The 21,608-nt window shown below is 39.0% G+C and overlaps 1 protein-coding gene across 2 annotated transcripts in view; it reads left to right on the forward strand.

Annotated features, from left to right (window-relative positions):
• Lyrm4 (LYR motif containing 4) overlaps positions 1–21,608 on the forward strand; it is a 120,221-nt gene that overhangs the window by 22,894 nt on the left and 75,719 nt on the right. Inside the window, exons 2-3 of one of the 2 annotated variants that reach the window (XM_028881658.2) lie at positions 720–840; positions 16,011–16,082. In XM_028881658.2, coding sequence (XP_028737491.1) covers positions 720–840; positions 16,011–16,040 — 151 coding nt within the window. In that variant the 3' untranslated portion in view covers positions 16,041–16,082. The remainder of the gene's footprint in view (positions 1–719; positions 841–16,010; positions 16,083–21,608) is intronic. The other variant, XM_028881652.2, reaches the window with a different exon arrangement.

A 21,608-nucleotide genomic window follows, 5' to 3' on the forward strand; every position in this document is an offset into this window, starting at 1 on the left:
CATGGAGAAACCCTGTTGTGAACACACACACACCCCAAAAAAGAAAATTTATTAGAATTAAGCAAAGAATGGTGATACATGCAAATAATCTCAACATTCCTGAGGAGGATTGCAAGTTCTAGGCCAGCCAGGCCTACATAGCAAAACCCTGTCTCAAAAAGAAAAGCAGAATTAAAATATTTTATGCCATTTCTATTTTCCTTATACATAAAAAAGTAGGTGCTTTGGAGGAGAAAGTTGGTGTGGTAAGGAACAGAGACACTGTGTCATAAAAGTACACCAGAGATGGCCATGGGCCTGCTTACCCAGCTGTCATCTAATGAGCAGGAATTAGAAGGCTGATCACTGTCCTTGTAGATGCATATGAAATGCATCATTTGTCCTCAGAATTTGTGATTGTCTCTGCACAGTAAAGGTTCAATTATCCGTGTTAATGGAGGGAAGCCAGACATGCATAACTCCAAAGAGCCAGTAATCTAAGGAGCATTTTAGCAGCAATTTGCCATTTGTATGTAACTTGTTTGAGATAGACTTATTTCCCTAAATCTGCTTGCTTAGCCATCCTAGAACAGACAAGCAAAGATCAAATTGGGTTATCTGTAGAATATTTTACAGTTAATTCTAAATTCTAGAGGGAAAAAAAAAAAAGCTTTGAATTCATTCAAAAGCAGAACCTCATACCTGCTGACATCTTCTCTTTTTTTCTCTGAATTCATTAGAATGTATGCTGTCAGGAGGATAAGAGATGCCTTCCGAGAAAATAAGAATGTAAAGGATCCTGTAGAAATTCAAGCCCTGGTGAATAAAGCCAAAAGAGACCTTGAAATAATCCGTAGACAGGTAAGATGGGTCGGTGACAGACTGCTTTTCATTGTGCATCTTCAGCTTTGACATTCCCTCCTTGATTGGACATCACTGCTTTGGTGTTTGTGATTTCCACCACAGAGTGGTGAGGCACTGTCCTCTTTTCTAATGCAGACATGCCAGGATGAACTATCCTATCACCAGATTCAAGGACATCCTAGGAGAATACCAGCTTTCCAGGACTTCCAGAGCCTGGTTCATCTGGGAAACAGAGCTCTCCTGTTTTACTAAAGTTGATGCCTTGAGTGTGAGAAACCAAGAGTGGGGGGAAACTGCTTTTTAATCCAAGTGTCTTTAGGATGTACATGGATGGCTATGTGACTTATATCAAAGCACAAATATATCCTCCTTTTTCTCGTTTTTTCTCACCAGAATTTAAGATGAATAGAATGGGCTATAAGCATGACCTATGTTACCATGTGGAAGGTGTGTTTGCAGATACAGGGTACAGAGCACATCTGTTGACATGCTGACCTGCATTGTCCCCCAAGAGATCTTTCTGATTTCATTGTGCTCAGTGTCAGGAGTCACTGTGACTCAGACTTCTTGTTCTAGAGCTTAGTAAGGCGAGTCTCTCACACATGGAAGCATGGTCTCCTGTCTAGTGTGGTAGTGTGAAATGTCCGTCTTCTGAAGTAATTGAAGTATCAAAGATTGATACAGTCTTCTATTGATTGGTTTTCTGCCCTAAACTTCCCATTTCACTTTTCTTCAAATTGGCACAGCTCCATTTCTGTTTTTACCTGTTTTCTCCCTTATAGCAAATTTGTTTATGCAGAATGGAGGGGGTACATTTCCAAAGTTCTGTTGTATTCTGGAATGGGATTTGTGAGCCCCCTACTTAGGAGAGTCCTGCTTGGCCAACAATCAGTCCTCTGATTCAGTCTTTCCCTGACCCTTTTCACAATTGTCTCAAAATAGAATTTAAACAAAAAAAATGATATTTAAGAAACGAGATTTGCATTTTGTGTCAAGATTAAACCTGTTTCTATTGCCTACATAATGGAGCACTCTCTTCTAGAGTAGCATCAAGCCGAAGCAGTGGTGGCCGATGCCTTTAATCCCAGCATTTTGGAGGCAGAGCCAGGTGAATCTCTGTGAGATTGAGGCCAGCCTAGTCTACAGAGCAAGAGCCAGGACAGGCACCAAAAACTACACAGAGAAACTCTGTCTCAAAAAATTAAATAAAAAAAAAAGAATAGCATTAAACTCTGATAATCCTCTGAGTCCCGCACTTGTCTAGTCAGAATAATCAAGCCACACTTGGATGTGCCTAGGAAATGATCATCAGCTAAAGGCCTAAAAGGTAATAAGGTCACCAGGAAAAGGCCCAGTCTGCACATTTACATATATAAGTGAGAACTACAGATACATGTGTCACTTGGAAAACTCTAGGCCAATGGCACTTTCTAATCTCTGGTGATTGGATCATTTCATGGAAGCCTCTAGTGGTAGAATTTAGGAAGATAAGCAGCTTGAGTATGTATATTATATAAATGCACAATGATTCAGGTCTTTGGCACTTTCTCTGTGCAGAAATTGGCACGAATGATCAGAACACAAACTACATTGGAAAGGGGACCTATAAGTAATCTCTGCCACCATTTCTCATGTCTAATCTTGAATTGTCTGTATTACCTCTTGGTTTGAAATGCTAAAACTATTCCAGGGCTGGGGTCATGGCTTAATGGTAGAACACTTGCCAACTGTGGTCAGAGCTCTTTAGTTCTAGCCCCAAAACTGCAAACAGAAAACAAACCAAAATATAAAAAGACTAGACAGACTATGGGTCAGTCAACATTCCCAGTAAATTTACACTGAGAACAGGCTGGGACATCAGGAGAAATGGACTGTGAGCAAGGTGGTGATGCCCACCTCAGGACAGCCTGGTGACTGTACTTTCCTTCTGAAAGATGCACACTGCCTTCTTTCAAGGTTTCCATGGTAACCTAGTAGAGCCACATGTTCCCATCTTAGAGAGGCCTGACTAAGGCAGCATACTCACTGCACTGGAAAACTTAGCCAGTTATACCTGAGCAAGCAGCTGATTCTGTTTACTTCCCTTTCATGTCAAATCTTTCTGTATCCAAGTGCCACATTCACCACAGTAGAATACTCGCTGAGCCAACTTGCTACAAGCTGGCATAAGCTGGCCTTACAGCAAAGGCCTAAAGTAAGAGAGGAAACTAGATTGTCACACTATCTGTGCATTAGCCACTGTCACTGCTGTCTCAGATTCCTCAGTGTGCCCCCTGGGTTCTATTCACACACTAGAGTGGTCTTTTTCCAAAGAAAGGATCAGATTGAGTCACTGTCCTGCTGAACTCCCCCCAGAGGCTTCAAAGAAGCAGCTTGACAGTAAAACTAGAAATTCTCAAGAGATCCTCAGAGGCCCTTCACTACTCTCATCCCCATCACCTTCACTGTTCACACCATTGCTGGTCCTGGTGCACAACCAGCCTTCACCCTCTCTTCCCAGAGGAATCCAGCCAGGATCCAAGGTATGGTTTTCCTCTTTAGCCACGCTGTTTAAAACAGCTATTTGCCCTTATTCCTCAGAGCACTTATCAATACCTTAAATAGTAGTACTCAGAGCCTTATCTGTTTTGTCCCACCCCATGAGGACAGGATCTGACCTGTGTCATAGTCACTGCTTCCACAAGAGCCTATCTGCATTAAGTCCAGACTTGGCCTACCATGTGTATGACTTAACCCCTCAGTGCCTGGTGGCAAATACAAGTCGGGATAGTGGCGTTGTAGCAAGCATCAAATAAGGTAATATATGAAAAGCCCCTGAAATGATAGTAGTGCATGGCAAGTATGTCCATTCTTTTGTTGTTTTTTTGTTTTGATTTGGTTTGGTTTGGTTTGGTTTGGTTTTTGGTTTTTCAACACAGGGTTTCTCTGTGTAGTTTTGGTGCCTGTCCTAGATCTCATTCTGTAGCCCAGGCTGGTTCTGCCTCCTGAGTGCTAGGATTAAAGGCACACACACTACACATGGTAGGTAAGAATAGACTACCTAAGTACATACTTAGGTAGTCTATTCTTACCTTCCATGTAAAGAACAGGCTCACATAGAACTGACTTCCAGTGTCCGTTAACTAAATGAAAATGTGCAGTTTGTCCCAAGATCACCTCAGGCAAAGGATCTGTGCTATCAAAATGGCGATGTTTTCAACGGAACCCAAGACACCTAGAACTTACTTTTAGAAAGCCTGAGTTGTGGAAGGATGGGAGAGAGCTCATGAACTGTGGTCGTTTTCCTATCAAACCTTTCTACTGGAGCTGGTGGACCTCAGACACCCACAGGTTGTATACCAATTCAGTCACGGTTCCTCCCAGTTCTTTGAAACAGAAGCCATGAACACCAGCCCAGCTGTCAGATACACTGATTCTAAAGGCAGCACCCCAGCTGAAATTCCCCCCACCTCATATGATATAACCTGCTACCCTACTTGCTAGTCACCCGTCTTGTGGCAGCTTCCTGTCACTTCAGTCATCCTGGGGTTTATGAGACCACTAAAAGCCCAGTAAGATTTGGCAATTTTTAAAGAATTCTCCCAAACAAAAACCAAGGTTCCAGGACAGCTGAACCTTGTTTTTTCCAAGGACAAAGGGCCAAATGTGAGCTCATATCTTCTCAGTCTTTAGTAAGCTCAGAAATTCAAGGGCATTATTAGCTTTTGAGTCAGTAGAACATAATAGATAAAAGTCATATTGCCTTTTTGTTCCAAGAACGATAAGCATATCACTTACCTAGCTCAGCCTCTTCTCAGGTCATTCCCTCTTCCTCCATACTCTTCGTGTGTAGGATATTGAATCTTCATTGTGGTAACCCTGAGGGATTCAAGGCAGCACCAGCATTTCTTAACCTTCACACAGCTGTAAGGATCATTCTCTTTTCAGGAAGAAATGAGAATTATTTTTCTTTCATGGTGAACAAGTCAGCCTCTTGCTTCCTCTCCATAATTATGGCCCCACCTCTACTTGTTTTGTCTTTAACATTCTTGGGCCAGCTTGCTCCCTGAAAATTGCGGTCTGGGGTGCCAGTCTCAAATCTCTTAGCTATATGCACTGTATCGTATCTCAGGACCAGCAAATACATTCCTCCACCTTCTGCTAAACTACCATTCTAGCCATATAAGATGATGCTGGAAAGACACACTGGCCCAAGCAGTACATATTGGCTTCTCTACCAAAAGCAAGTTCTGGAGTAGGCCTCACTAAACCTGCCTTCCCTGCTTGCTTTTAGGGAAGGTTAGAAATGTTGGGTGAGATTTAGGGTATGCACCAGATAGGGCCAGGCAGTGAAGGTGGACTGTGGATGGGCCAGAGTGAGGAGATCATAGGAAGCCTGGGCAGCAAAGAATTTCCCACAATTTCTACTTCAGGCAAGAAGCAAGAAAGTAAGCCAGATTCTATCTTGGGTCTTTCCATGCTAAAGGGATTCCAGAATTCCTTCTGGTACTACTTATAAGGCATTAACTGCCATTGCTATCACTTAATCATCCCGATTGATTATAGTCTGCAGTTTGCCACACTCATTGATGGGTTTTCTTGCTTTTGTTTGTTTTTTAGACATCGTCTCAATATATAGCCCAGGCTAGCTTCAGACTCCCAGATGTTAGAATTATAGGTGTGTGCCACCACACCTAGCTGCCCCTTCTTTTATGGGAACATAATATGGAGTAACTTGGTATGGGATATTATTTGCCTTGCTACTCTGGGTGGCAAAATAACTCCAGCATCTCTAGTACTTGGGGCCTTCTTTACTATGGCAGTCATGGAGAGCATGTGTTCACAAAGAGGAAATAGTTTCTAAGTATTGTGAATTAAAGTTATGACCTTTATTCTATATCTGGGCAAGACAGAAGAGACTGTTGCGAGTAGACACAGTAATGAGCTGTAAGCCAGGCTTAGGAGTCTATATTGATAATATTCATTTGGACACATGCATACGATCATGATTTCAGGAATTTTCAGCCAAGTCTTGACTGACAGCACCTCTGCTTGAAACTTAGAAAAATGAATTCATCTAAAAAATCATCCCATGGTTTCAGAAATGTTCACCTCAATCCGAAGAACCTTAACACTTCTGCATGAAAACAATGTGAAGGAAGCTTGAGTTCTTTTCTACCTATGTTATGCTAACAGGGGTCGTTAGAGTGAGGTGACTCTCCAGTTCTGGATTCTCATAGAGCAGAAAACCTTCATAAGAAAAGTTGGTTAGGGTGCAGTGTTGGAGAGAATGTCTTTCACAAAACCTTTTATGTAATGTGGTAAACAGAGTAAGTTTGTGACTTGTAGAAAAGGAAAATTGTTCTGTATTGAGATGTTTCCAGCCACTAGCTTCAACACACTGCTAAATTTAGCACTAAAATTGTATCAGAAAGTATTTGGTAATCCTATCAAAGACAAGAGCTTACAAAAATGTAAATTGATAGAAAGACAGCTACAAGAAAAACAGTTTCTCTTATTACCCAAGTATTAGTATGAAGGAATACATTAGTACTACTGTTTGCAGCTGTACATGAGGTAAAGTGGATGTGTTCTGATTCCAGATAATGTCAGAGTTCAGCATGATAACAATGTTGGCATCAGCTTTCCAAGAGTCATTACTTTCTGCTCCAGTGTTTCTTCTTAAACTTGCTTTCTTTAACTATGCAGCTCAAACAGTGGAAGGGTTAGAATTATAAAGCTATTGTGGAAGCCATTAAGAGCAGACAGAATGTGCTACATTAAAGATACAGGGGGGTTGTATGAGTTTGGTTATTCTGAGCACATATACATACAAGGTGAAGTATTTTCAGTATTTATTAGTATGCACTTAATACTAAAAGCAAATTAAGTTGCTCAATTTATGAGTATTTTGAGTGGTAGTAGATGAATTTCAAACCTTACATGTTTCTACTTTCATTGCTGGTTTTTTTGCTGTTTCTAAAGACCATTCACGAGAAATGTTCACCAGGAGCTCTGAGTGTGCTACTGTGAAATGAGCAGCTGGTAACTTAGACAGCCTCTGCCCTATCTGCACTAGTACCCTCTGTGGTAATGAGAGCCAGAATAAAGGTGAAATCTGCCTACTAATTCTCATCCCTACAGAGCACCTGTGCAAAGGGTAGGATTATTTTAGGTTCTGCAGGAGCAAAGATAGTGCGACCTGTATCTTTCACATGCGTACATTTAGCTGAAGTACCATTTTAGTGTTTGGAGAATTTCAAAAGCATGCTTAGCTGTGGTTTTGGTAGACTAAAGGAAGGTTGATTCCTACATTAGGGATATTTGGAACACATTAAAAGAATTTTATACTGTCTACAAAAGTTAGAAGCTACCCAAATTTCTATTGGCAGATGGATAGATATGTGGCCTGTACCTACAGTGGAATATGAGTCATCCCTGCTAAGCGTAAATACACCTTGAGAGTAGGATGCCTAGTGAAATAAGCCAGACGTGAAAGCACAGCTGCTGCATGATTACATGTGTGAAGTACTAGTCAGAGTCATAGAAGCAGAGACAGAATGGTTACCATGGGCACAAAAGAGGTACACAATTTTGATTTCAGAAGATGAAAATAGTCTAGAGATCTTACTGACAAAAATCTGAACATAGTTAACACTATTAAACTATATACTTGAAATGGTTAGGATGAAAATTTTATGTTAGGTGTTTTTCACAATTAAAAATGCCCCCAAAGTAAATTTCAGCTAGTCATTTAATTTTAATTAGAAAGAATAAAATCAAATGTTTTATGTACATGTATTTGAGAATAGGAAGCTAAAGTCATCTGAAGCTTGAACTAGTGGATTTATATCTATAAGTCTTCAGTTTGCTTGTTGAAACAATTATACTCCAATTTCTAAAACTGTTTCCCGTTCTCAGCTCCCATGATTCTCATAAACATCTGTCCCCTCCATCTCTGTAGAAACTACTGATACATTTTCAAGTAAACTTATCTGTGCTGAGATCTCACTGATCATAATTCACAAAGAACATAATTCTACTGAGTTTAGACTGTAGATGAGCCAAGTCATACACCAATATTTATTCATCATAAATTTCAAAATCTTGTCTTGGTATGATGCTTCTGCTACCAGGATATTGAATTATTTCTCTCATGTTGCCAGCACCTCTGTTTTTAGCCTTCTTTTATTCCTGAGAAGAATCTTAGCAGGACTGGAGCAAATATGACCACACTGTTTTCTTGCCAGAAAATGAAACAGTAGTTAAAGAACAATATAACTTGCAGGCAAGAGAAAGAATAAATGTTTTCCCAAGCCCCTCTTGAATGACAACACTGATTTCTTCTTGGTTTCCCTTGTTCCTGTACCCTGGCTGACTTCTCAGCTATGTTAAACGCATCTGCTACTTCAGTCAAAAGCATTGTGTATTTTTCAATTCTGCATGCATACTGTCTTTCCTTTCATATTTATTGAGCACCTGCCCCATGCTGCATAATTGATAAGCTCTTTGAAAACAGACTTGAGATGGATTTTGAGGTCCATCAGAACATTGTAGAAGTTCTTTTTCATCAGGGTTCTTCTCAGATCTAGATCTTTTCAATTCCTTCATTTAATACAACAGAAGCAAAGTTTAAAATCCTATCCTGAGTGATGGAGAATGGCTCAGCCATTAAGAGCATTGACTGCTCTTGGAAAAAGCCCAAGTTCCATTTCCAGCACCTGCATAGATGTTCACAACATATGTTAACTCCAGTGCCAGGGAATCTGATGCCCTCTTCTGGCCCATGTGGGCACCAGGCATGCACACAGACATAAATGCAAAGAAAACATCCATCCATGTAAAATAAAAATCTTTTTTTTTTTTTTAAATCCTACCCTGGCAACACTTTCCCCTATGCCTAGATAGATCAACTGAGATTAGCTCCGAGGATCGATCTTCACTTAAAAAGTGATAATAAAACAGTCAGCAGCAGAGGAGATGGCCACACTCTGTCTTGGACTTCAATAAAAAGCCTCACAAATGCAGCATGAATTTATATACAGTGACCAGAATTGCACCCAAAATGAAACCTGTGTCTTTTGGATATATGGAGCTTTACGTATGAATAAAATATTCCTTAGTCCCCTGTTGAAGTTTAAGAAAACAGAGCAACAAGAAGAGTTGTTTAGTTTTATAGCTTGCCCTATAGTGAACATTCCTTCCCCCCCCCCCCATTTGTTTAGTATATAGCTCCTCTAAAGCTATAAAAATATCTCTTCAGTGAGAATTTAGACAAATTTTCTGCCTCCCTGCTTTCTGTAGGAATTTCTGGTTAAGCCTGAAGTCTGAGACAATGGTCTTCCCATTCAGCATTCCTGCAAAGGACATACTTCTCATCTGATTGCAGGTTGCCTGTATGCTAGATTTCTCCAAAGTGGACATGTGTAAAACAAGATTGCCTTTCCGGTCTAGAAGAAGCCTGCTTTCTTGTGCAGTGGTAGTTCTTTAGCACCTTCCACAGAGAACTCGATATGGATGCATTGTAGCTAGAGTTTTCCTGCCTTGCCCACAGTCAGGACAAATCTTTGTCACCCGCCAGTCCCACAGTCGCTCAGACCCAACCAAGTAAACACAGAGACTTACATTGCTTACAAACTGTATGGCCGTGGCAGGCTTCTTGCTAACTGTTCTTATATCTTAAATTAATCCATTTCCATACATCTATACCTTGCCACGTGGCTGGTGGCTTACCAGAGTCTTCACATGCTGCATGCTGTCATGGCTGCAGCTGGCAGTGTCTCTCCGCCTCTGCCTTCTGCTTCCCAGAATTCTCCTCTCTCCTTGTCCCACCTACTTCCTGCCTGGCCACTGGCCAACCAGTGTTTTATTTATTGACCAATCAGAGCAATTTGACATATAGACTGTCCCACAGCAATGCATGTACTGGGGCTGTGTCTCGAAGACTTGGGCAGGAATTTTACTAGGGGAATTTTATAATGATGTCCATCCATCTGCCTCCCATGTAGTCACCAGAGCCATGTTTCCTGGTGTTCCATAAAGGACTGTCCTTGTGGAGGTGTATCCTGAAAGCAGTAGTCACTGGTGACTATAACAGACTCATAGGTAGGAATCTCCCCTGAGTCTTTAGGATGTGCTTTAGGATCTGGAGCAAGTTGCTTGTCTACCACTTTACCTCATCCATGGAGTGACAGGATCATGTTGAAAGATGGTGGTGGGGTGTGTCTGCGGTGCTTTCTTGTGCCACTCTGTGCACAGACACCACACAGCTCTTAGGGTACATTGTCTTGGCTTCTCATAAAGCCTTATGAAACAGGCATAGTTATCCTGATGTCTAAGAGGAAAGGTGACTTTTTAGGAGAAAGGGACCCACACATCCATACCATTCTCATTAAGCCAGCTCTCAGGAAGACTCACACTTTAGGTGGCCTTCTCTTTAAGAACAAATAATTATTTTTTTTTCATACAATATATCCCAGTTGCAGCCTCCCGTCCTTCCCTCCTCCTATCCTCCCTTTTTCCCTGCCTCAGATCCACTGCTCTTCTGTTTCCCTTCAGAAAAGAGCAGGCCTCCCAGGAATATCAACTGAACTCAGGCTAAAGTATCTATCAACATCATCTGGAAACAGCAAAGCTATTTACTAGTGAATAGTGCTACCATAACTAACCCACACTCATTTTCCATCCCACTCTGGCTCATGGTCCTGTAGCTCCATAGAGTACAGATGACATAAACACACAGACCATCACACTTTAATTCACTCACCTTTACAGAGGAAGGACAGTATTTTGTGAATTCTTACATGCCTGAAAATACAGGAAGATACACTAAGTGATGCTTTTCCTAGGTGCTTTGTTTACATAGACTTGATTGGTTTTTTATTGAAATTTACCAAGCAGAAGCTGAATGAGAGCCCTTAAAGTTGAAATCTGGTTATAGCTGTTCATGGACTACAGAGATAGAGGAGTTATCTCTCCCCATGTGCCAGTCCTACAGGCATTGTACATTTTACCTACGGTGACTCTTCCTGTAGCACCTCACCATTTTACAGGTAAACAAACAGGTTTAGAAATCATCTCAGAGAGAAAGCGCTTGAGCTATATATCAGTAAATGTCAAGACCAAGATTTAAGCTGAGGCATCTGTCACCATTCCATACATAGTAGCTCAAAGTAGGATCCTTCAATTGTTTTAAGGATTTTGTTGTTCTATACTTTTGTGCTATACTGTGCTGTATTGGAACTGTACATATTGGGCAAACTCAATCACTAGTATACATTTCAGAACTTTTAATTCCATTTTAATAGAATTTTATAAAAACATAGGATCCAATATATTTTTATAATCTTCTGTAAATAAACCCATAACACCAAGAGTCACGCTTTGAGGGAGGTACCCCTTTGGCTTTTCACTGTTCCTTCTCTATGTCCTTGAGCCTTGGAAGGACAGAAGAAATTAGATGCACCCACTTCAAGTACTTGGAGTGCTCAGAAGTGCTCAGAAGGTCACTCACTCCCAATGGTATGAGAAAGATGATTCTCTCTGGAGAAATAAACAATGAAAGAGGTAAGCCAGGCAAGATCAAGAGCTGAACAAAAGGCTACCAAGAAGGTCATGTCTGACCAATGAAGTGACCCAATTAAGGTAAATGCAAGTCCTACTTTCCAGAGGACTAGGCAGTGGCTAGCTTGTCTTGATCATGGGACAACCATACAAAATCTTTGGATCTCCAAACTTAAACCTTTGTTTCAGCGCTGTTTTTATCCTTCCTTTATGCTTTTATAGTGATTCAGACTCTGTTCAGGTTTTAGACATTTAAATAAAAGGAATTCTAACTGAAATTTTCATGTGCTAGTTAGTAGGGTAGAGTACACTAGACTGAGAGTTTGTTGCATGGGTGATTCAGTTCAGATTCTTGCTGATAGCAACTGAAGACTTAAACATGGTCCAAGTCTTAGAGAATCTGAAGATTTTTTTTTTTCCAAACATGAAAGAACATGAATCTCTCCCATGCATTCTCACTCCCAGGGCCTGTTAGGCATATAAACTAGGGCTTGGCCTTCTTCATGCTCCTGTTTTTCCATGATGGGAACAAGAAGCTAACTGAAGACTAGCACATTCTATATCAAATGCCTCCTCTTCTCAGATGTTTTATTTCTTGCATAAGTAGAATGTTTCACTCTAAAACACTATGATATTAGGAAAAAGAAAAAAACTAAACATCTCCAAACAACCCTAGTACATTTCTTCCAGAAGAAAGAGAAAAAATTAATCTTAACCTCATAATGTCTTACTGTAATATGCTACAGGATGCTTGACATTTAGTTTAACTTTCTATTTTGTGTTGTCTTAGTGAGAAGACCAAGGCTATCTGGTCTTTAATGAGAACTTCAAAGACAGGACCCTTCACCTTGCACTGACAGTTCCCAGCCTTGACATTAGTCATGTGTGATACTTTGACAAATCCCAATAACCCTGTCACTCCGGAACAGTTGCATTTGAACTTCTAAGAGTGAAACTGAAGCATCAGCATTTTGGAAGGTCTTCAGGAGATTGGGGAGTACAGCCACTGTTGGAAAACTGATATCTCTCACTAAGCCTAGAAAGGACCCTGCCTGCCTGGAGTAATCTTGTTAGCACTACTTTCCAAAGAACTAGGCAATAAGCAAGTTGCTTTGATGTGATATCATCCTTGATTTCTAGATATCCAAACTTAACCTTGTTTTCCAGAGTTTCTTTATCCTGTGACACTTTTACAGTAGTTTAGGCTCTGTTTAAACTTTAGAGTTTAAATAAACTCACTGTAACTAAGAATCTCTGTGCTTTTTTTTTTTTTTTTGCTCAGTAGGATAAAGTACACATTTCTTATGACACTCTTTGGAATTGAGAGTGATATTATGAGAGAGCGTTCTTTTTATTAAATTTTTATTGATTTATTTTGCATCTATCTATATATGCCACAGCATGCATAGGAAGATCAAGAGGGCAACTTGAGAGAGTCACTTCTCTCCTATCATGTGGGTCTTGGAATCTAACTTAAGATACCCAGCTTGGTGGTAGGCACCTTCATCTGCTGAGCCATCTTGACAGCCCACAAGACAGTATTAACAGCCAAGTAGAGTAAATTTAATTTCAGAAGAATAGTGGAGACATGTCTTCAAGATTAGAGCATTCATCCCGGGGAGAAGTTTAAGTTTGATGGGAGAGTATTCTTTTCTAATAGAAGTTGTAGTTTTTCCATCTTGCACATTTGTGAATGGACTGTGGTTCATCAACCAAGAAAATGTCTTACATACTTTCCTACAGGCAGTCTGATGCAGACTTTTTTCTCAGTTGAGATTCCTCTTCACAGATAACTCTAGTTTGTTGACAAAATAAAAAGGAGAAGGGAGGGAGGGACAGAAGGAGAAAAGGAAAGAGGGATGGAAAAGCAAAGCCAACCAGGGCTTTGCCTGGAGTTTATGCTTGTGACTTTCACATAATACATTTCCAGGGTCAATCTATGTTGTAGCTTCTTTCATTACTTTATTCCACTTCGTTGCTGGTCAGACTCCACTGTGTGAATACACTACTGTAAATTTAGTCACTCTTCAGTTATCAGTGAACATTTTGTTGCTCCTTTTTTTTTTCTATTGCACATCTTTGTACAAGTTTCCAGAAGCTATTTCTGGCCATATACTTTCATTTCTTTTCAGTAAATACCTAAGAGTAGACTAGTCAGGATTATACTCTATGAGGTGTCCCGGCCAGCGGGATCTTCAGCAGAGACCCTAGAAGGGGGAATGGCGAATGAAGGGACAAGAGACACAAAGAATTGACAGCAAGACAGTATTCTGATCCAGATGCAAAATTTTATTTTTCTCAGGTGGGTTTTATAGTAAGCAGACCAGGAAACTTTCTTTGGGAAAAGATCAGGGGACGGTAGCAGAAAGATAAGGAAATGTTAAATTATTTTCTAATAACTCAGGACTTGTCCAGGCATGTCAAAAGTTTCTGGTTAGTGGCTCAATACTGGACAACAGAAGCTTAAATCAGGCAGGCAATATGGCATGGCTCTTGAAATTGTCCTCGGTAGTGCCACGCTATTCTCTAGAGTGTCTACACCACTGTGTATTGCCATCAGCAGTGTTCAAGGATTCTGATTTTGCCACATTATAAATAGGCACTCATTAATACCTATAGTTTATATTGTAGTTTATACCCTACTATGTATGAGGTGGCAAGATTTATAGAATAATGTATACCTTTATTACAATAAACAAGGTTTTGACTTAGGTTGACTTTGAGACATCTAAGAAAGGCTAAGATGGGACACGGGGTACAACATAACCTTGGCCCTGACCTTCTTGGTATCTAAATTCCACTCTGAAACTAAAGCCCGTTGCTAACTTTACAGTGCTTAAAAGAGAAAATGTGATTGGAGTTATTGGGAAATTCCATGGCATGACTCACCTTGCAGTACTAGATGAGAATCCTACTTTTCAATCTCATGTGGCCCTTCCCTGGTACTGATGAAAGAGGACATTCTTCTCAGATGGACAAGACAGTACCTTTTTATACTGCTTCATGGAGTTCTAGAACACAGTGGTATCAATCGATATGTATATATGGTTTTTGGAAAGCTAGCTGCTTCCCTGTACAAATTCAACTGCTACTACAAAGACATAGACCTCCTTATTGCTAATCCAGTTAGATTTTGAATCCTACTTATTCTAACTGGTAACATTGACTAAATCTCCTCTTTGGAACTTCATCTTTCATTCTCTTCACTCCGGTTTCCTTGCCTGCTTTATCCTGAATCCCTAGTGTGTGCTGGTTTTCTCTGAGCAGGTCTGCAGTTGAAGTTCTGATAGAGCTTCCTCTTGACTCGCTGCTTATCTGTTTGAATAATCTCGCTTTTAATGTGAAAGCATTGTTTCCTGGCAGCCTAATTTCTCTGCATTGGTGGTGACTAGATGTGTATTGATGGGTATTACTCTCTAACTGCTGCTGTCAGAGCACTTTGGGGAGCTCGTCAATCTTGTGCTTTTTTAATTGACATCAATAATATGTTTGCATTTATCAATATTTCCTAATTACCAGGTTATAACAGTGAAATGTCTACAATAAATCATATGTACAGATAACTTCAGACATTAGGGCTTTAGATTCCTGCCAATATTTGATGTGTTGTAAGTTGTTTTTCTGAGGAATACTTTGCATGTGAAAGGAACTGTGCAGCAAGACAGAAAATTGAGCCCATGTTGCCAAAGGGCTATAAGTTAAAGAGCCAGTCATGCCAATTTAAATAACTGTTTCCAGAGCACCACAGTCCATTCCACAAAGTTCAGTCTCTTGCCCTGATGAATGCAAATGTATCTCCCCTGAGAGTGACAAACTCTGCTGAGGGAGTAAACTAGAGTGTCAGATGGGGAGGAAGCTAAGCGGACCCCGTTTGCTTAAATGGCTTGCCCAGAGTCAGTGGCTTCACAGAACTGGGTTCAAATTGGGCCCATCAGAGTAGACTTGTGATCCTTTACGGCAAGCTTAACCAAATCCAAGAGGTCATTCATGTATCAGATCAATCCGTGTTGCTGTTGAGGACATGAGGCTCAGTCCTAATTCTAATCGAGAACCCATGCAAGAGTTGAGCATTGCCTTTTGTAGTCATGTCTCTTTAGTCTTAACATGGAATTCTTCTGCAATCTTTTATCAACATTCATGACACAGACATAGTTAGCCTAGAATGTTCTCTTATCTGAGTTTGTCAGGTTGTTCTCAGTGACACACTCAAAATTAGACCCTTGTCAAGAAAACTGTAGGTAATATGCTATTCTTCCCATTGCTTTATATCAGGAAAATTGTAATGTCCTTTGTACTATTATTGCTTCATATTTAACTTGGTCATTTGTAAAAATGGATTTAACCAGATATTTCCATTGTAAAAATCCTGTTTCTCTGTAATTACTAATCTTTTTGTTTTTAATAAATAGATCCTCAACAGCTTTTCATCCAGTGTTTTTCACACCTATTAATGTACCATGTCTGAGTGGGTTCTTACATTAGTGCCTCCAAAATGGTGATGTTTCTCATTCTCTTATCACCAACTTCTGCATAGCACAGTGGGCCCACTTTTAACAAAAATAAATCCTGACTTAGAATCAGTTGCATTCTTCAGCCTGTTTTACTCTTCATTCATGGTTGAACAGACTCATGATGTGACCCATTCTGAAGCCTGACCTAGGAGTTGGTGTTCCACTGTTCCTTCTCAGAGGCTGAAGGTCAGTCTGTGTCAAGAGGACTTTGCTTCCCTGAGCTGCCTATGATACCACTGAACCTGCTTGCAGCACTAACATGCCTAGAACAAGAACTAATTTCCCTCTCTATCCCTGTGTGAAGATAACCTGTGTGCTGGGCTTACCACAGCTATGTTTATCTAACATAAGGTGAACATTTTTCATATGACTCAATTTCCTTTTGACTCGTGGTTTTTAATGGTTTCCAGTATTTTATTTTTTAGCCTCCTATGATTTGTTTACTCTATCCCTCAAATGTTGAATATTTACTTAATTTCTGATTTTTTTCTAATTATAATACTGCCATAAACATCTTTGTGTATGTCCCTGATAGCTTTTATAGGATAAATGTATATCATTAAAAAGACTGGACTATGTAATTACCATATTCTTTAAGTATATGAGGCAACTTTTTAATATAACACCTTATATAGAATAAATCATTGCACTTTCCTCAGAAATAGCTACATGTGTATGAAGAGGTGATGTTTTGCATACCTTACTGGGGGTTCTTGAAGAAATGAGCTCAGGTTCAGAATTTTTGCTTTTCAAGATTAAGATCTGAAAACTCCCCAAGACCACACACACTGCCTCTGAAGCTTCCTTAGACTCACTTAATTTAACACATTCTGCAACTCTGAACAGTAGATTTAATTCTAATTAATTAGTTATGAGGCTGATAGGAGCTTTTCTTGCTCTGTTGGTAAAGAAATATTACAATTGGCATCTGTCAGATTGTCATTTCTGAAGAGAAGACTTGAAATGTTTTCTATTGGTAATAGATTGTGCCGTGTCACTTGTAATGCTGAGGATACAGTGAATCCCTTGCCTCTTATAATCATTTGCTGCCTATTTGTGCTCTGTGTTGGGTAGTGTAGGGTAATGGCAGTTTTCACATTGCACACTGGACTGCTATTTCCCTTACCAGAGTTGCATCAAGCCACTTACTCTAATTCAATTTATTTATAATTTGGAAAACTGATTATAGAATCTTAGATTGGTAATTGAAACTACTGCTACATTCTTTCCACTTAAGAGGCCATGGTAACTAAGACACAGGAACATGGTGGGAACTGAGTTACCAACACTTGTTCTTCTTTCAATAGAGACATGTTACCAGTGAATTCCATGAGGGCGGAGATCATGCTTTTGAGGTCTCTGAAACAAGTACTATTCTTCCACCTTGCCACTAAAACACACACACTGTAACATGTGTTGTCTACACCTTGTCTTTCCAAGTACTCATTTCTGGACAGCAGACATAGAACAGAGATGTTTAAATGCACTGTCCCAGGAAAGAGTCTGTAAGCCAAAATGCTTCCCAGATATCAGAGGGAAGATCTGTTTAAGGTTCTGGTTCCTAGAATTCAATGTTGTACGTCACATAAAAGACAGTTGCATTATATCCTGAGTATGTGTTTTTGTGTGTTGCTCCATTTGATAGAGATGGTTTTAATCACATAAATAGCATCCCATTACATTTTGCGTATCATGGCCTGTTAGAGCCATCATATTCAATATTTTCCTCATTAAAACATTTAGAACAGATACTACTATAGATTTAAGTTTAGCCTCCTTGCTCAAGCCAAATTGTGTTTTAAAAACAAAATTTTAAGCCTCAAATGCTTTGAGCCTGCTAAGGAATTTCAGAGACAGCAATACTGTCTATTCTACATGCTTAGTGTAATATTTTATTATTCCAGAGTAAACTCAGACTCGATTCTAGCAACATCCCATTAAAAAAAAAATTAAAGTGAGGAAAATATAATCTCTTTGTGTGGGGTTAAGGCAAATTAGAAAGCATGAGACTGAACTCATCTGGTTGAGTCATTAAGTCACAGGAGAAACTTGAAAGAGTTCCATAAACGCTCTTTGTTCATTTATTAAATAGAGATGTCCATATTAATCTACTTTGCTATACCAGTAAAGGAATTCTTTGGATCAGATCAACTTTTGTTGTTGACTTATATTTGGGGGTAGCAGGGGTAAAAGCATGTGTTGGCATGTTTTCACAGATGACTTAACTATCTTTGTTTTTCCTTTTCTGACTTTTTAATTGTTCATACAGATATGGCAGGTAACTCATAAGGGTGGGCCCCATGCCCAGCAGTCAATAGCCAACACAAAATAAACTCAGTGGCATCTTTGGGGGTTGTCTCATAATGCCGTGACAGGGCAATTTTTTTTAACCTTACCAGTCCTTTGTGTATATATTTATGGCTTCCAGATTTGTATTTTTATGACATTTCTGTTTGTGTAAATGTGTTTCTTGTGCTTTTTCTTTGGCTCTTTTTCTTATATTTGTTTTATCCTATACTGATTTGTTTGTTTTGCTTATTTTATTATTATTCCTTAAGTATTTGTTTGTTTTCTAAGTAGAGACAGAAAGGATATGGATCTGGATGGGAGGAGAATGAGGGAGAAACTGAGAAGAGGTAGGGGAGGGGGAACCATAATCAGAATATATTTAATCAGACTATATTGTGTGAAAAAAAAATCTACTTTCAATAAAAGAAAAACTATCATAAAAAATAAAGTCATAATAATCAACAGAATTTAATAAGTGGGTCTTTGCTTTGTTCCAGCTACCATGTGGAGTATTATAGACCTTCATGGTTCCTAATGCCTAAGATACAAGAATCATGCATGTCAGAATTAAGGAGATTGATTGGTGCCTTTATTGATCTTCTCATACTATTATAGTTTGAATACAAACTCCCTACCACATAGTTTTCAACACGTGTTCTCAGCAACGAGGGACTAAGGAGGCTCAAAGGAAGGAAGTTCAAAGTTCAGTTAGAGGTGTAGGTGCGGACTTGTCCTCCAGACTTGCACAGCTCCGGTGTTCTGTAGTGTTATATTCATGGGTTATATTCAATAAATTTTATTTTTTTACCTATTTCTGGAATTACCTTATAGTTTTTATTAAGAACCAGTTCTTTACATTCAGAACCCACAACAATGCCTGATCTGCATGCAGTAGTTACTCAGGAAGGTTTGTAGTGTACAGTGAACATTAGAAAGCAGGATCTACCAGCAAACTAGTTTATTCATCCTCAATCCGGAAGCAGGAACTTGGAGCTCTTTGTACCCTGTTTTTAATTTCTGTAGAGAATAGGATCTATTTTCTAAATACCAAAGGCTTAAATTAGTCTATTGAAATGTTAATACAATTTATCTGTATTAAGTGTGAACAAATCCTTTTTGTGTTTTGTGTTTGTATTATTTTTAATAGCATTTCCACAGAGAATTCTAACCTTGTGGACACATGGCTATTATAGGTTCCATCTGAGTACCCAGTATTTAGGAACTATTACCTTCCAAGAAGAACAAAAAAGAATACTTTTTTTCTTAAAAAAAAAAAAAAAAAAAAAAGTTCTTGTGAGGGCGACTGCCTGATTGTAGTACAGTTCTTTATTGTGAGATCTCAGTGCACACTATCTATACCTTACTTTTTAATTTCTACTTTTGATTATTTGTTATGACACAGCATCTACAATGTGGACAATTGTGGATAGTTATGTTTAGTATGTTTAAGGGTATATAGCTCACTAGTAGAATGCTTTCCTAGCATGTAGGAGACTTAGATTCAGTCCCTATTTCCTCAATAAAAGAAAACATATAAAAATGTCTTTAATGAAAGTAATTTGAAAGGTAGAAAAATGGATAGATTGCCCCATAGTCCCTTACACAGAAGTTTTGAAGCACAAGAAAAAGATACAACTTTTGATCCTTATTTTTAATTGACAAATATAAATTGTATGTTTTCAGTGTGGAGTGTGATACATTGATTTATATGTGTGGTAAGATGATTTTATCAATCTAGCTACCATGCCCATCACTTTTCAGCCTTATTGCATGTTTCTGAGTGATCTGTGCATTTGAGATCTACTCTCTGGGCAGTTGTTCAGTATACAGAGCGCTCCCACTGACAGCAGACCCTGTGTGACATAGTGGATTCCAGCAGGAGCTTCAATGGCCTAGTTAGCTGTCACAGTCTTTGTTCTCCTTTTGGTTACCTTAGCCCTGTCCCCAAAAGATGAGAAATGACCACCTCTACACCAGTACTTATTTCCTGGATCTAAGAAGAGGGAGGAAAGTACAGCAGATAAATGAGACTTGGTGAGGTACTACAAATAGGAAATTCTGTATGACACATCAGAATTAGTTAATAATAACAATAACTTTATTCTCCAGATTTTTTTTTTTTTTTGCCAAATAGAATCTCAGAATTATTGTGTTGGTGTGCAGCCTCTTTAGGAAGGACAACCTTACTTACTATAATAACTATCATTTATTGAATTGCCAGATGCTAGTGCTGTTTTCCCTGACCAGAAATGAATACAAACAATGTTTACCTCTTCAGGCTGCAGAATTAGACATTAAGTATAGAAGATGTTTTGACTCAGCAGCAAATAGAAGATGTGATGTAGAATTGGAGGGCACAGGGAATCTCTGGTTTATACAGCAAAGAAAAGGACACACATTGCAATTCAGTACATTTGATTGATTTTCTTTTCTGTGAGCCCTGGCTAAGTCAACTAGAGACCCAGTTCCTGAGTGTCTTTAATCATGCCTGTGGCTTTGGTTAGTCTCTGTACTCATCTCCACATGAAGACTAAACTCCTTAGGGTGAGGACAAAGAGATAGAAGCAGAAGTCTTTGGTAACTAAATACATGTACCAAGTACAGTCAAAGTCTAAGATTTGTGCTTCCATTATAGTTTCTCCCACTCTTTATGGTAAATGCTAGATAGTAAAAATAAAGCATGTATACAGATAAAATCTCCCTACAATAAAAGTCTCTGTAATATACAATATTCTTCTCTCTCGGGTTATAGCCTCCTTAAAATTGATGCATTTCAACTAAAGAATACAGAAGATCCATCGATCTCAAGCAAAATGAGACACAGACACAGGTTATTATACTCTTTGCACTGATTAAGGGTGGACATGAACAGTGATTCCTCAAAGGAGCAGTCCATCAGAGCCACCTTGTTAGAAAACACATGTTCAGACTTGTCGTTGTGAGCACCTGCTCTCCTCTGTAAAGCCATGACCGTAAGCCGTTAAAAAAATTAGATGTATAAATGATGTATATTGAACATTGATTGGTCTTTAATAGCCACAGGGCTATGACCATGGATAAGCACATCACACATAACGACTAGTTTATTAATCTTAGGTATCCAATAAATGAAACTTTAAAATGGATCTTTGGTAAACATTTAAGCATTGACTAAAATCTAATCTGTGTTTCTTTAACCAATTTAAAAAGCAGTTGCTCCTCTAATGTAGTTGCTTTTTTTTCTTTAATTCAAACAGCTTAAAGAATAGCTAAAGCAATACAGAAATGGTCATTACAAAGCCAGTTACTACATTTATACTTGAACCTGTTCTAAAATGTTAACAGCATTGGTTTGACTTTACTTTTCATTATTTCTACACAACCTTGTGGGATTTCAAAAATGTCATGTTAATTAATACCTGTCTGAGTTTAATAATCTGTAAT

The sequence above is a fragment of the Peromyscus leucopus genome, chromosome 5 (genome assembly GCF_004664715.2).
Source record: "Peromyscus leucopus breed LL Stock chromosome 5, UCI_PerLeu_2.1, whole genome shotgun sequence".
Classification (NCBI taxonomy): domain Eukaryota; kingdom Metazoa; phylum Chordata; class Mammalia; order Rodentia; family Cricetidae; genus Peromyscus; species Peromyscus leucopus.